Source organism: Gadus morhua, chromosome 20 (genome assembly GCF_902167405.1).
Source record: "Gadus morhua chromosome 20, gadMor3.0, whole genome shotgun sequence".
NCBI lineage: Eukaryota > Metazoa > Chordata > Actinopteri > Gadiformes > Gadidae > Gadus > Gadus morhua.
In genome coordinates, this window is record NC_044067.1 from 15,535,279 (window position 1) to 15,550,985 (window position 15,707).

A 15,707-nucleotide genomic window follows, 5' to 3' on the forward strand; every position below is an offset into this window, starting at 1 on the left:
GTGTGTGTGTGTGTGTGTGTGTGTCACGGGCTGATTCCTGGCACGCGGCACTCTCCTTAGGACCTGCCGTGGCGACAAACTAGCCTTATCCATCCTTGTTAAGACTAATCTGCTTTGTGGATTAGTGTGCAGTCGATTAACACCTGGTGTAGGAGCTCAGTATAGGCCCACACATTCCCCCCACAGAGAGAAACTGACTAGTCCCTTCTGACTCAAGGTCCCACAACACCAGTCGCCTCTTATTTGCATTGTATAAAACATACACATGGATAACAATAGTATATTTATTCATATTGGTCAACGACACAGCTGTGTGTTGGTGAGAAACATATACATCATACACAATGGTAGAAAACAGAAAAAATACAATAATTTCCTTGGATGTGTAATCAGACGGAGACATCGACCTGTGATGCGATTGATAGAGATCCTGTTTTAAACCTCATGTAGAGCAGTGGACCAGGGCTGCATGTGGACGAGGAAGAACATGAAACAGTGTGTGGAACGCACATAAATAAAAACATCATAACAAAAACACATGCAGAGGCATGCAAGATTTGACAAAGAAAGAGAAAGAGCGAGAGAACAGAAAGAGAAAAGAAAGAGGAGAGAATGAGAGCGAGAGCGAGAGCGAGAGCGAGAGCGAGAGAGAGAGAGAGAGAGAGAGAGAGAGAGAGAGAGCATTTGAGAGAGAGAGTGAGAGGGGTCTGTGTCTGTGGCCTATTGAATCTAAACGAGCAGAAATCTTGAAGCCCGCGATGTAAACAGAAAGTCTGTACGTGTCTGACGGTCACACCTGCATGCCAAACCAAACAGCCGTGTGCAGCGTAATCAGCCGCAGATGTGGTGGTCGGCCAGCAGGTAGGGGGCCAACCGCCACGAGCCCCCGGACGCGCAAGGAACACGTGGAAAACACTGTCTTCATTATTTTAGCTCGAAGAGCAGGACGGTTCTCCAAGCCAACCACTTATTTTATTTTTTTCCATGTTTCGTGAAACCAGTTTTGTTTTGGGAGAAGACAGGCTTGTGCTTCATCAATCCAAAAAGCACATGTTGTTTACCAAACTTGGGATTTTTTTCTTTTTCCCCTTCTTTCTCCTCATTTTCAATGTTTTCAGTCCCCATTACATATTGCATTTGAAAGTAGACCACTTGATCAAATCCCCAGACTCCTTTTCCCTAGAAGATTTTCCGTCCTAAATGTGTTTTGACTTATTTCTGGAGTCCTGGAGCTGGAGAGCTATCGAGCCTCCCTCAATGCTGGCCTCATTTTTTTCAGTTCCTTGTTCCTTCATGTCTGTCTCATCAAACTTAAAAAAATGAAAACACAGATTCTAAAAGTTGATGTTGATGAAGGGATTACTCAAAGAAGGCAGAGGTATCACTGTCAACGTTGTACATGGGTTGGAATACTACTCCGTGGATCACCTAACTGAAAGTTTCCATCAGCGATGCGAGGCCTACACAGTAATCCTAGTGTGGCTCTGTTTGGCCACCTAAATGCAGAACAGTAAAGGAACCTGATGTTCCAGTGAACTCCACGATGAAGTTGACAGATAGAGTTTACTCACTAATGTAAACTGAAGCTTTACGTAAGCTAGAGGAACATTGCAATCAGTCTATATAAATAGCACCATTCACTAGAAACAATAGCAGCCTTCTTATTTTTGTCTTCCCTCCGAACTCAGTTGTCAGAGTGATACATTGAGGAACAACAATTTTGCCCCAATTATATTTGGTGAGATTTTATGCTTATTGAGGAACATTGGACACGTATGCAGCCAGAAATCAGCAAAACACTATTCATCTAAGATACTTATCCATAATTTACACTTTTCCATATTGGCTTTGTTATTGTCTTCTCCAAACTACCAAATGGTTAGCGTTTCGAGCTACGTAAAGGAGACGATCAGAATCTTCTCAGAGGGACTCATCTGTTAAGCGGGCATGCCTCCCCCAGACATCAAGGACGTTCCACCAAAGCTCAGCCAATCAAGAGAAGGCACTGGGGAAGGAGGTTGACAGAAACGGTTAATGTAGCTAACGTGGATGGAGATGGCGATGATTCAATAGTCACAAGCCTCGGTTAATCTAAACAATCGTCAGTTTGAGGGGACAAGCACAAGCTACATCAGCAATTTCTAATTCCTACAACATTTTAAACAGTGATCTATCTTCAATCTAGCTAAACAGATAAAGAAATCTATTTGAGTAGCAATGAGCTTTCAGGGCTGACGTACCTTATTTTTCTAGGGGAAAGGTTTGGAGATATTCACGATTGTGCGGAGGAGCTTTCTCTACGGATGTCCACGCTTCTGTAACACATCAGCCCACAGGGCGCTTTATACGTTTCCGAGTCCAGCTCCCTCTATCTAACACACACATGCTGTCTCACTCACAAAACCAAAATCTAATAACTTTAAACGACTCTATCTGTCTTGGCGGGTCACCGCATTCTCTCAACGGACCCATCAACCCACCGACCCGTCACACGCTACCAAATCCCTTCTGTCTTCATTACAGTGGAGACTGCCTGGCTCTAGTCCTCCCAATGTTTACCCTCTCACCAGCACAGCCCTGCCAATCCCCTTTTCTTTCTCTGAATGGAGGTTTATTGGCACAGATTGTACTTGTTGTTACAAATAGTGGAAGACCCTTTTCTCTTGTCCCCCTGGCGTCACTCTGGTATCACCGGTGTAGCGCGTCTCAGGACCATGAGGGTGGCTTGGCTTATGACTTGGATTGGGAGCCTTACCATTGAGGTGGAAGGAATGGAGTAAACATTTACTCACGCTTGGTGATGCCGGACGAAGTCTGCAAACTGCCTGTCCTTAGCGTACAGCTCAACTATGCGTATTCGGTCTTGGATTTCCTATAAATGCACAAAGACAGGACAATCTAAAACAAACTTCACCTTTCCAGTTGATAAACCATTTTGAATAGTTTCAATAGGCAGCAGTACAAAACATCTGGTATTGGATAACAGTACTACTACTACGACTCACTACCAATACCAGCCCTAACGGGGCTAAATCAGATGTGCTACTAATTGTGGAAAAAAGTCGGGTCAATAAAATATCTCATGGGGGGATTATAAACATACAGTGAACACATTCCTTCCAAGTAATGTCTCAGTACAGCCACAAACACACAGGCACACACAAACAGATGCTCACATACACACAGGCACACTCAGAGATGCGCGCACACACACCTCTTTGGTGAGTTCGCTGTTCTCGTAAATGTGTCGGATCTCCTCGCTGCTGAAGTCGGTGGAGGCCTCTGCGCTGGCGCTGCTGTAGACGGGCGCCTCGGGGTAGCGGCGGTAGTAGTGGCTGTAGCCCGTGGTGGCCTCGCTCTCGTACATTGGGTTGTACTTGGTCGCCCGCTCCAGAGACGGGTGGCTCTCCGCATGCCTGCAGGGCATCGGCGCAAACACAGAGAGCGCCACCGTAAAGATGTAGACCGCATGACGGTCATTGGTTTATACGCAACTGTTTTGAGGCTGTCGATTTGGTTGTAGGTTGTGCGCCCATGTATGGTACATTGAGGCCTGGAATTGAATGGCCGCCTTAATAACTTTTTAATGGAGTAAAAGCTGTTAAACAGGACCTTGCAGAAAACATGATATGAAGATGAACGAGCCACTGAGATAACTGAACAAAGACGAAACGATGAGCTTTTTATTACTTGACGTAAAATGGTGGTAGGTCTTTTTGCATCCAAGCGACTCTAACCACCCACAGGCCGTTATAGGAACTACATGCTAGTCTCTTCTGCCAGGGCTTCAAAAACAGGCAGTCATTGGCAACAGCACTCGTCAGTAGGCATGTTAAACTGTTAAGTGGCGTTGCTTACACAATGGATGCCAAACAAACGGAGCTTCAGTCTGGAGATGAAGAGAGGATGAAGAAGGAAGGATTTGTGTACCCGTTCAGGGATAGGCGGCCAGACACTTCTTCAGACTTCTCTCCAGAATCGTTAGAAGGTTTGGCTTGGAGTATTTGTTAACCTTGATTAACCCGGGATAATACTTGTTGTTTATGCTCTCTGAGTCATTGTATCGGTGGCCATATTGTGTTGAGTCTGGAGGCTATATGGATAGAGATCAACGCACTGCTCTGATTGGTTAACTCTCTGGCTGTGGTTAATCCAGTTTCTCCCCGACGCCAATTATAAACTCATTCCAGATACACAGATTAAAAGAGAGTTTCAATTACCTAAACATATTGCGGTTGCGTAGATATCTTCAGACGTCTCTCCATTTGCATTTGAATATGAGTACATTTGAGTTTCTCTATCGGGAGGTAAATATAACGGAAAGAAGGGGTTCGAAGATGAGCCCCATGGGGGTGCGCAGGGGGGGGTTGGGGTGGCATAGCTCTGGTTTGGCTAACCCACAGATACAGTCACACAATGTCCCAGCGCCTTCTGCCCTCTCATTCCCCAGTTAGTACGCAGGACCTCATGCCTGTAATCTAAGACCGGGACTGTGGGACAGGCAGCTGTGTTCCAGTGCTTTGGTGCGATGCTTCAGCAAGTAAAGCTCGCCTCATCCCAAATCTTGTCCGTGGCATCATGGAACATCCTATTCTGCCACGGCTAACAAGAAAAATCTATCTGAAGACAAGATGTTTTTGTGTTTAAAGCAATTTTTCTTGTCCCTGATATAATTTCAAACGCATATGTCTGCATTAGTGATCAGGGAAAAATTTGTGAAAAACATGTATTATCTAAATAAGTGAGGGGGGACACATGACCTGAGATTGGCCAGATTGGATTTGAAGAGAGTCGAAGGGCAGAATGGGCAGCTTGATCGACCAATGGCTGGCTGCAGCCAAAAATCCAGACGGAATTTAGCCAGTAAAAGAAACCCATTGGGTCAGACTACATCCCAATAGATCTGATGTTTATGGAGAGGTCAGAGAGGGTTAGCTGTTAGCTGTTAGCGATTAGCCTCTCACCGTATGGGGTCCTCGGACTCGTCCTTGTCGTACTGATCCCTCAGTGTCCTGGCCAGGAAGAAGATCACCCCGGAGGCCACCAGCAGGAAGCCCGCCACCGAGGCTATCGCTATGCCAACCACCAGCGGCTCCGATACGTACTCTTCACAATGCTCGCCGCGGTACCACCAGTTCTCCCCGACGCGACACCTGTATGTACAAAGTAAATAACAAACAAATACATCTCAATAATTAGCCTTAAAGATGCCGTTTGTTCTATTCATAATGTCTATCAAATGCAACTCACAAACAGCAACTGATTGTTTCACCAGCCTGTCACTAATGTTCTGTTGTTGGGCTGCTCTATAATAGCTTCATAAAGGCAGCATGTTCCGTTACAAAAACAACTTAATTTTAATATGTGTCTAAAGTGTTTTAAAGCTAGGGTAGGCCATTCAGAGATACAATCCAGAGTCAAGTCGATTTAGTATCTAAGTATCAAAACAAATCATACCTCCCTCCAAAGTCACACCCCCAAAACCCACGACTGTTTTGCTAACTTTAGCAACAGGTCTACCTAGCCTCATGGAAGACTTTGGTAATGTGCAAAAAGAGCACGGGCAGAATGCGTGCAGGTAGCCAGGTAGGTAGGTAGACAGGCAGGTAGGTCATCCATTCATGTCATTCTGTCCGGGTTTTGATTTATTGAGTGCTGTCAGGATGTCAGGATTTCAACCCATTTTGACCAAAAGTGCTTCCAAAAGAAATTGCCTACCCTAGCTTTAAAGAATCTTCCAATATATAAACGATGGCATATGGTAGCGCTTTTATAAAAACATCTTTGATTACTTAGGATACCACTGGTCTGAGAATCTCTTGTGGGTATTTTTGAAAAGGGCAGAAATGCAACGTGCTGCCCTCAGAGCGTGTCACAGGCTTTGCCAACGTGGAGTAGGCAACAATTCACCAGCATCTGGATGTGCTGGTGTGTTTGTAAGGCAGGGTGTGAAACAGCGGCCCGGCGTTCATCTTGGCCCATGCTATTGTTTCCATGCCTGTTCATAATCATTTTATCTCGAAATCAAGCCTCAAACAACAACAGCCCAGGGAGACTGAAAGACATGCCCCCCCAGCCTCCTTCTCTGGTGCCTTGACCCACGACATGTAAGCACCCATTTACACTTTGTAATGTGAATGAAAACAAAAGCCCTGTCAAACTTGCAAGATTCACACAAACAACCCTCGGTGATGCAAGGGCATTTTCAGCACTCGAAAACTATTCTTCAGTGATCCTTATTCCCCCAGCTTGAAATAAAACACGCTCAGCTCAACTGAAATTAACTTCAAAAATAGCGAAAAAAACGACAAAGATCAGTCTAATAGATAATAAGATAAAAAAGGTTCCAGGAAATCATTTGCTGTGTATTTTCACCTTAGCTGCTTGGATGTGTTGACATAACAAAACCTCAAGGCATGGTTACATGGCAGATAAGGTGGTTGTTGACAATGTGTCCACCATGTTGAACGCTGACGACTTGCAGCTAAAATAAAAATATAGTTACTTAGAGCTGTACTGGAATTTTGGCTGTTTTTACCCCTTAATGAGAGTTCAAGATGGATGGAGTTGTCATACGACTCACCATAACTGTGAGATGGCTGAGATAAACACAGGAGAAAGGTTGTTTAACCTACTACAACAAACTACACTACAAACACACACACCTGCAAGCATGCACACACACACACACACACACACCTGCAAGCACACACACACACACACACACACAAACACACACACACACACCAAGCACGAAAGCACACGCGCACACACACACACACACACACACACACACACACACACACACACACACACACACACACACACACACACACACACACACACACACACACCCACACACACACACACCTGCAGATTGCCCCTTTGCCAGGGATGATGTCACATTTGCCGTCGTTGAGGCAGAAGTCCGCCCTGAGCTCACAGATGCTCTGGCAGGGCAGCAGGTCCACACTGAAGTAGCCAGCCGTGCACACGCACTCTGCTTCGCCCGTCCACCTGTTCACCTTACACTCTGCATACTCATTACACGCCTGGAACTTACAGGGGTCCGCCTGGTCGCCTGGGAGGAGGGAGGAGGCGTCCCTGTGTTAGTTCACTTGGATTGGGAGAGCTTGTGCGAGGGAGCAGGGCGTATGGAAGTGCATCGGCATGTTTATTGTTCTCGACCTCACTTGTTAGTTACGTTTGGGTGAAAGCGTCTGTTACGTGACGAACAGGAAGTGTTAGCATGTAAATCAGAAATGTTTGGGGCTGTTTATCCAAGACTGTCAACGAGAGTATGAGTATGAATAATTCACGCAGGCAACGGTCTACTGCCATCCAAATCTGATTTGCTACCACATCATTCAGGAAGGTGGAAATATCTTGTGAGTGGAGTCAGAGCAAGGAATACGACACAATCGTACGCTGTATTCAATCAAACTGATGACAGCGTAAATGTAATGTTATTTCGGCATGAAAATGTCTGTAGATTCAACACACTTAGATTCAAATCAAGCTAATCAAAGCAGTGAGCTCATATACCGGACAATTTAAACATGGAAAACAGGAAATCTTGACTTTTGGAACATTTTAAACTGCCGCAGCATTGCCAATGCTCATCATGGTTTGCTCAGAACACGCACTTACCCGATTCGACATCCAGCGAGTACTTGTCGATGGCCAGGTTCATGGTCTGGTAGGCCGTGTTGCAGAAGTCCTCCAGGATCAGGTACACCGCCGTGGTGACAGTTTGGGGCACTGGCTTGCCAAACTTCATCCTGCTGTTCACCACAATGCTCCCATTGCGGAAATTCAAGATCTCCAAGTTCTGGAAGTTACTCAGGTTGGACTGCAGGTAGGGGACCAGCTGTGGAAGGAGATGGAATGAAACTAAATAGCTCAAAGTGATGACTTCTTAAAGTAAAACACAGGAAAATGTATACAGAGCAGACGGGTGGTTTACCAGCTCCAGGAAGCGTTGCTCCAAGGCCTTGTACTCTGCAGAGCTCTTGTTGAAGAGGTCTTCTGAGAAGATCATGTTGGTCACCCTCAGACTGAAGAACACCATCAGCGCCCGCTGGGGCATCACAGGCATGGCGATGCTCACCTGGTCGGTGCCTAGTGGCGCGCCGGCCGGGAACCCACTGCTGTCCTCCTCTGTTTGATTGGTCGCCCCGTAACCATAGTGAATAACGTCATAGCCAGGGTCCCCCTCCGTAGGGTCAGCCAGGTCCACCACGGTGGTCTGCACCTGGGGCCACAGTGACGGTGATGATTGGTTGAAACAATATGGAATGCCATGTTGGAGTGCCACAATGTTCCCTACTCAATTCTAAAATGACCATGCTCTGTCATCAGAGACTAAGTCTAAATACTGGCTTCTCCGACCACCTTGCTAAAGCCAGTCTGCTCTACCTTCAATTTTCCGTTCCGGCTCGCAACATTAGTTATTATTTTGGCATGTGTTATGATTCACTATTTTCAGAATACCCCGTGTTGCCAGGTATGAAACAAATTGGCATACAAGCACAGCATGCTGCAGCCAAGGAAGCAAGCAAACAAACGGGCTCAACTGAGATTGTACTACATTCTCCCTAACCTAAAAAAAAAGCCTTGCCCTCTTTCGAAATAGCTTCAAGACCAAAGACGTTCTAAAACATGGGTAAATATTGGAGTTGCATTTCAAAGATGGGGAAAGCTTAGTGCCAAGAAGGATTGCAAGAAAGATGATAATTTGCAAACATAAATAAATTGCAAACGTAAACATTAGCTGATCAATTTAGAGTGTAGGACTCGTCGTCGCATGGCCAATATACACCAATTAGGCTCACTCAAAATATAATGAGCTTGGCTTATTTTGCTCTCGTGTACGTTCATTGTTCTAAACCTGGCAACCCATGTGAGCTTCGAGTCTGGGGAAGAGAGGACGGGCGGAGACAACTCTCTCCAATTTTCTGTATTTAGTCTGCAGTGGCCAGTTTAAACACTGGTCAATGTAACGTATTGTTCCTTTAAGTTTTATGCATATGTGACAATCTATTCTTGAGTTAACGGTTCAGCTGCTAAGCTACCTAAGCTGGAGTAAACACAAGCATGTTTCTTCAACAACAGTGTCTTCTTACACCCATGGTGGTGACGGACACTCCCGTGTCAGACCGCTCGTCTACGGCCGCTACGATGTCAGAGATGCGAGTGAAAGGAGACTCTCTCTCAGGTGTCAGGGCGGTCGGGGGGCCAGGGTGGAGAGGATTGACGACTGGCCGCTCTGGCTCCTTCTGGTTGACCAATAAGAGCTCATCCTCTGTGAGGTCACCTGACACGAAGATACCGAGGCCATCCGATGCCCTTTCTTCCACCACCGGGTCTTCGGATAAGACCTCCACCGGCTCTTCTTCGTTCTCCTGCTCTATAACATCTCCGGTTTCCTCCCCTGTCACCACAACATCCTCCCCCTCCTCTTCTACCTCCCCGTTTGCAGGCTCCTCAGGAGGGGCTGGGTTGACGTTGATGGCCGGGAGATCCTCCGGTTGTTGTGGAAGATCCTCTTCTTCCTGTGTCATCGCCGGTGTAGCCACCACCACTGAGACAACATGATCTTCCTCTTGGGTGGTCTCCGTCACCACGGTGGTGATTTCAATCTCCTGTGGAACGTCCTCCACATTGATGGCTTCCTCTTTGTCCTCCCCTTCAGATTCAGCAATGGACTCTTGTCCTGCCCCTTCCTGGACTTCGGTCAGGATTTCTTGCTCTACAAGAATGTTTTCAGAGATTGCGTTCTCCTCTTGGCTGCCGATCGGCCCGTCATCTGTTGTCTCAGAGGAGTCCTTCACCGCCTCTGTAGTTGTAAATGTTTCCGATGAAGATGGAGGATCGTCAGGTTCCAGGCCAGAGGCTTCGCTTTCCACTGGCGACTCGGGATGAGTGATCACCTCTGCTCGCTCTGGGGACGCCACCTCAGCAGGGAGCGTCTCTGGCGGTGGGCTCTCTGGAGTGGTCATCAGCGAAAGGTCTCCAGGTATCAGGCCTTCCTCCGCTATACCTGGAGGACGTCAAGACAAGCAAGGTAAAGCCATTGTTGTACTAACGTGATTGCATTGTATTATAATATTTAGAGAGAGCGAGAAGAGAGAAAAAAAAGTACAACATACTATCATCGATGGGAGAGATGGCATTTCCAGGATCGGGAGACTCTTTTTGACTCTCCTCCAGAATCACGGCATCCATCTCGGGGACTTCCTCGAGGAAGTCTGTCTTGTTCTCTGCAGAATCCTCCACCAGGATGGGGACATCTGCTGTCCCTGCATCAACCTGTACCATTCACAAACAAATGTTAAGTAGTCCACGGATCCCAGGATCAATCGGCCTATTCATGCCCGTTCCCACAGCCCACCCAAAGGCCAAGGCATAACAGAAGCTGTTGAACTGTAGACGTCCAATTCTTACCCAGGCTTCACAGAGTAGCCTTAATTCATTCTGTGGCACAGTAGCGGGGTTGCTCAGACTCGGTAATCAATTACTGGAAAGCAGTTTGCCAAGCTTTCCCAGTTCTTGTAATGAGTCCAATTAATCAAACACAAAGCAGGGTAGTAAAGCGACCCAGCAGGCACTGTAGAGTCGACAGAGCCCTGATTAGCATCAAAGGGCACACTCAGCCCTTGCAGAAAGAACAAATAAAGATGGGGAATGATCCGGTCGGATTGAGAGCTCTGGTGTCGGCAGAGAAAAATGTACACACACATACACATGCATAATCTGTCCTCTCTATGGGGCCTGGAAAGTGGCAAGGAGTCAAGCTCTAAACAAACCTCCAATTATTCCATTGAGTGTGTAAAACAAGTATTATGCAAGGTAGAACCAAATCCTCTGTTGGACTATAGTAGACATCGCCACACCACTGGGCTTCAAGAGCAAACACGGGCATAAATCATAACTCTTATTTTGTTTGAGGGATAACAGATTGGACAGTCAAGGCAAAGTTTTCCCAAAACTATAACATGTGTGGGCAGTTTACATGTAATATGAGCTGAAATCCCACGTAACATTTGTTTTTACCGTACAATAATCACCCAAAACCTCATGGAGGCAAGCAACATATATCTTCAGTGTGGGCATATAGATAAATGTTATGACTTATGTTGATGTGTGTTTATTTTGTACTTTAATCTTGATATACACTGCATAGCTGCCAGTCAGTCCTTGCCACTTCAATGCCCGTCATATGTATATATGAATAGATAGTCAAGCTAGGCTGCTCTATAGTGAGGCAATCCAAGTCCCTAGTTACTCCTCCATATAGCTGGCATAATAAGGACAGCAGTGTACTTAACAGAGAGAGTCAAACAAAAGCCAATCTCTGTGGATATTTCTCTCTCATTCTCTAAATGTTATTGACTAACATCAGATTTTGGCTACCGCAGACGAAGGGTCAAGACAGGTCGATGAAATAAGTATAGCCCTCAATCACAGCCACAGTCTCACATGGTTTCACATGCAGCATTGGATGACAACCCTTAACCCTAGTCCTCCAAAGATAAAGAAAAAACTCCCTTAACTGTCAAGGAAGGAACCTTAAGAGGGAACGCAGACAGAGGGAGCCCTCCTTTAGATTGGTGTTTAAATAGTGTAGAGGAATACATTGTTTTCATAGAGATAACCTTGACTTACTAGATGTTCATCAAAGGAGTCAGACTCGAGGGTCTCAGGGGCCTCTGGAGGGTTAGGGGTATCTGTGGGGTCGGGAGACTGTGGAGGTCTAGGGGTTTGTGGGGGGTGAGGGGTTTGTGGAGGATCTGGGGTCTGTGGAGGTCTAGGGGTTTGTGGGGGGTGAGGGGTTTGTGGGGGGTCTGGGTTCTGTGGAGGACTAGGGGTTTGTGGGGGGTGAGGGGTCTCTGGTGGGTCTGTGGTTTCTGGGGGGTTTGGGGTAATAGGAGAGTGTGGGGTCTCTGGGGATTCTGGGGGGTTTGGGGTCTCTGTCGGTTCTGTGGTCTCTGGGTGGTCTGGGGTCGGTGGGGGGTCCGGAGATCCAGGCTCTGCGGAAACAACAACAATTCAAATCCTAACGTTAGCAGAAAAGGAGTGAGCACAGAGCAGCATTGTAAACACTTGAATATGCCCTGAATGCGTCTCTGGCTCCTTAAGCAGGGTCCCATTCCAGCTGTCTTATTGGTCCGCCGCCAGGCCGCTCTACCTCTGTCGACCGTGCTGACAGTCGTCACGCCGACTGCCCGTTTACCTCAGACGAACTCAGCCAATCAGCTCTCAGTGCTGGCCCCAACATCGGCCATCGTCACAGGCCAAAGCCATTACTGCATTACCATCAAAGCTGAGCGCCGTGGCCAAGACATGCCTGTGAGTCCCCCAGCGGAGGCATGCCAGCCGGCCATGTGAGCTTGTTTAGACCTCCCATCATTCAGGCCCATAACTAATGTAGGCTTCAGATGGCATTCGTCTCCCGAGTGGCTTGCTAATCTGCTAAGCTAATGGCCCTATTTACTAGGAATCACAGCCAGTGGTGTACAAGTCGTACGGAGGGAGGGGAAGAAATGGTAGAGTCATTATGATTGGTGGCTCCTCCTCCACTGGAAAAGGTCCCTGAAAAGTGTGAGGGAGCAAACCTACTCTCTGTCTGGCTAATTGGAGATGGTGTAGTGATGTGTGCGTGTGTGCGCGTGTCTCTGTGTTTGTGCGCGTGTGTGTGAGAGACACACAGAGGAATTTGATATCATCGGCAAAAGGAGGGCACAATTTGATGCATGAGAGAAAGTGACAAGAAAGAAAGCAAGAGTTACTCAAATCACTCAAGGTTAGAAGTTAAGTAGAAACCTTGAGTAGATGAGATTTCCTCCTCCGATAAAAAAGAAGCATGTTGGCTGAAACCGGGACAAACCATTTCATGATGCGGGCCTCAGTGCCTCGCTCTGAATAAAAATGCAGCTCCTATTACTGATATTTGCGTGATTTCTTCTTTCAAATGTTTCCTACATCCTACAACCTGGGTCCTCTTTGACGCAGAGTGGAGAGGAATAAAAAACAGATGACTCTTTCAAGGCATCAGGAAAGTTTTCGCCAAGCGATCCAGTATGTTGTTATCAAAGCCAACGCCAGATCCCCCCCCCTCTCCCTGCCTTCCGATTGGACGTTATTAGCGCCCGGCGGGTCGCTCACCACTCTCGGCGTCTGTCTTGTGCAGCGCTTCACCTCCGTGGATCCGGACCTTGCTGACGGTGAAGACCAGCGTGGGCCTCTCCTCCACCAGGTGATGGGAGTTCTCCACCCGGTTGGACTGCAGGGTCAGGTAGTCCAGCTGCTCGGGGCTTACGCCCGCCCCACTCACCAGCACCGTCACCGAGTAGTCCACCACCAGCGCCTCCTCCCTGCGCCGACACAAACACGCACACACGCACATGCACGCACGCATGAAAGTACGCACGCAGAGCATTGCGAGCACACACAAGGGCACACACACACACACACACACACACACACACACACACACACACACGTATGCACGCAACCTCACACACACACAAGCACACACACACACACACACACACACACACACACACACACACTTAAAATGGACTAAATACAATAACTATCCGATCAAAGAGTTTCCAATCCATTAGTTTCCAATTAAGGGGATATATTTGATTCAGGCGTCTTCGTCTGTTCATACAGGGAAAGCTGACTGAGCGTGAAGAGGTGTTTTTACGCATCACGTTCACTGTGGAAAAAACCAATTGCTCCATGCCAGATGCCCACGACCACAACTACTACAGCAGGGTTCTGCCACCACTCCTTGGCCGGTGCGGAGTGTAATTTGTGTGGCTAGCTTGGCTCTCAGAAGGTGCTCAAGGGCATCTCGGTAATAGTGGCTAACAGAAGTTTATTCTCTGAAGTAGTGCTTGAGTACACTGCCGTACAGTCGGGTCAATAGTTTGCTTACATTGGTGGTTCACTCCTTGATTATCAATCAATTACGAAATCGATTCATTGAAAATAGGGGCTCCTTCCTGGAAACTAGAAAGCTAGCGGTGGACTTCTTAGTGGATTACTGTGATTTAAACCTGCACGGAATGTTTAAACTACAGCAATCGCTTATGAGTCCAATGAATAAAAGCCATCCACGCATTGCTCAATGTGTGTGTTTCTTTCCCCCCCCCTCTCCCTCAACCCATTTGGTCTGGGGGAGGCAAGCAGGCGAAAGAAAACCTAATCCTGAACAAAAAAAAAGAGGCATTGGCTGACAAAGTGAAAAGTGACAAAATGCAGGTTTCAGGTCTCTAACCTGTGAGAAGAGTTGTAGCGCCCCTTCAGAGATGACTAATAGCTCCACTGACTTACTGCTGGCTGGGGAGCCGCGCGCCGCCATAGTCCAAAAACATTCCAGTCCGCAATGTGATCAATATCATAATAATAAACATAGCAGCACCAAGCGTTGGAAAAAGCCATTTATCAGCCATCATTTGACTACTGGGAGCCGTCCGCTCTGACCTAGTTTGCGGGGATCTGGCTGGGAAGGGCTTGTGCATGTGGGGCTCTTATAAACGCTGCCATTTAAAAGAAACAAAACGTATTTTGCTGCCTTTATAGCGAGTCACACAAAAGCACGCACAGGCCCACGCACACACACACACATCTCCAATCCCTTCTGTGCCCATGGATCCTCACTTCACTACTATCACACTCGCTACCTGAAACCCTAATCATGTGCAGATGTTTCAGTCTCAACTGTCAGGTCTGGACGTGCCACGTGTCAAATGTGACCGATGACAAACTGAGGGGAAGTATTCATTTTCATCCCCAGTGAGATTTGCTGCTGGTCGGCCAACATGGATGACAACGATGCTGCAGCCTTGATGTGCCTCTCCGCAGGAGTTTACTGACACACACACGCACATATACACACACAGACGCACCTATGTCAGTGTCAGTCTTCCTCTTTCTCCTTTAGCATAACCTACTTATTCCTCTCTCTCTCTCTCTCTCTCTCTCTCTCTCTCTCTCTCTCTCTCTCTCTCTCTCTCTCTCTCTCTCTCTCTCCCTCCCTCCCTCCCTCTCTGGGAGGATGATTGGTGTGGTCGTAAAGCTCTAATAATCGTCTCTGGACTGGAGCAGCTGACCACCCTGACCCCACCTTGATCCAACTTAGCAGGTGAGGCGCCGCGGCGCCGCTAACACCGTTAGCACAGGAAGCTGCCGACCGCCGTGCACACAGGTAGACACAGCACAGAGAGCATGGTAACACACACACACACACACACAAATATGTGTGCACATACACACACACACAGACATATAGGTTACACACATTCACACATGCATGCACACACAAACACAAATGCATGCACACACACACTCTCTAGCTCCTCTGATTTACAGAGAGACACAAACACACACACACTCACACACATACAAGCACACACACATAAAAACACACACACAGTCTAAGGTTTGTGGTTTGAGCACTTACCCTTGAAGATCCATTTGAGGCCTGCAAGACAAAAACAATCTGACAAATTAGTTTAGTCTTGAAAACAACATAGCACGTTCAATGAACAAGGGTTCAGAGTGTTCCTGCTCCATTTTAACGCGGCTATTTGGAACAAAATGTCCCCATAAAAGGTCAGATATTGCCTCACAAAATCCATTCAATTCAAAATCTGACACGGAAACAAAAAAACAATATTCTTACTGGTAAGAAT

The 15,707-nt window shown here is 47.1% G+C and overlaps 1 protein-coding gene across 3 annotated transcripts in view; it reads right to left on the minus strand.

Annotated features, from left to right (window-relative positions):
* Positions 1 to 297: 297 nt before the first annotated feature.
* The window catches only part of impg2a (interphotoreceptor matrix proteoglycan 2a), a 21,661-nt gene continuing 6,251 nt past the window's right edge, over positions 298 to 15,707 (minus strand). For 2 of the 3 annotated variants that reach the window (XM_030344219.1, XM_030344218.1), the window contains exons 9-21: positions 15,476 to 15,496; positions 13,168 to 13,376; positions 11,668 to 12,032; positions 10,152 to 10,311; positions 9,126 to 10,042; positions 7,967 to 8,254; positions 7,651 to 7,870; positions 6,871 to 7,081; positions 4,965 to 5,153; positions 3,215 to 3,416; positions 2,793 to 2,872; positions 2,241 to 2,315; positions 298 to 2,005 (exon numbers count right to left, since the gene is read on the minus strand). In XM_030344219.1, coding sequence (XP_030200079.1) covers positions 2,273 to 2,315; positions 2,793 to 2,872; positions 3,215 to 3,416; positions 4,965 to 5,153; positions 6,871 to 7,081; positions 7,651 to 7,870; positions 7,967 to 8,254; positions 9,126 to 10,042; positions 10,152 to 10,311; positions 11,668 to 12,032; positions 13,168 to 13,376; positions 15,476 to 15,496 — 2,905 coding nt within the window. In that variant the 3' untranslated portion in view covers positions 298 to 2,005; positions 2,241 to 2,272. The remainder of the gene's footprint in view (positions 2,006 to 2,240; positions 2,316 to 2,792; positions 2,873 to 3,214; positions 3,417 to 4,964; positions 5,154 to 6,870; positions 7,082 to 7,650; positions 7,871 to 7,966; positions 8,255 to 9,125; positions 10,043 to 10,151; positions 10,312 to 11,667; positions 12,033 to 13,167; positions 13,377 to 15,475; positions 15,497 to 15,707) is intronic. The other variant, XM_030344220.1, reaches the window with a different exon arrangement.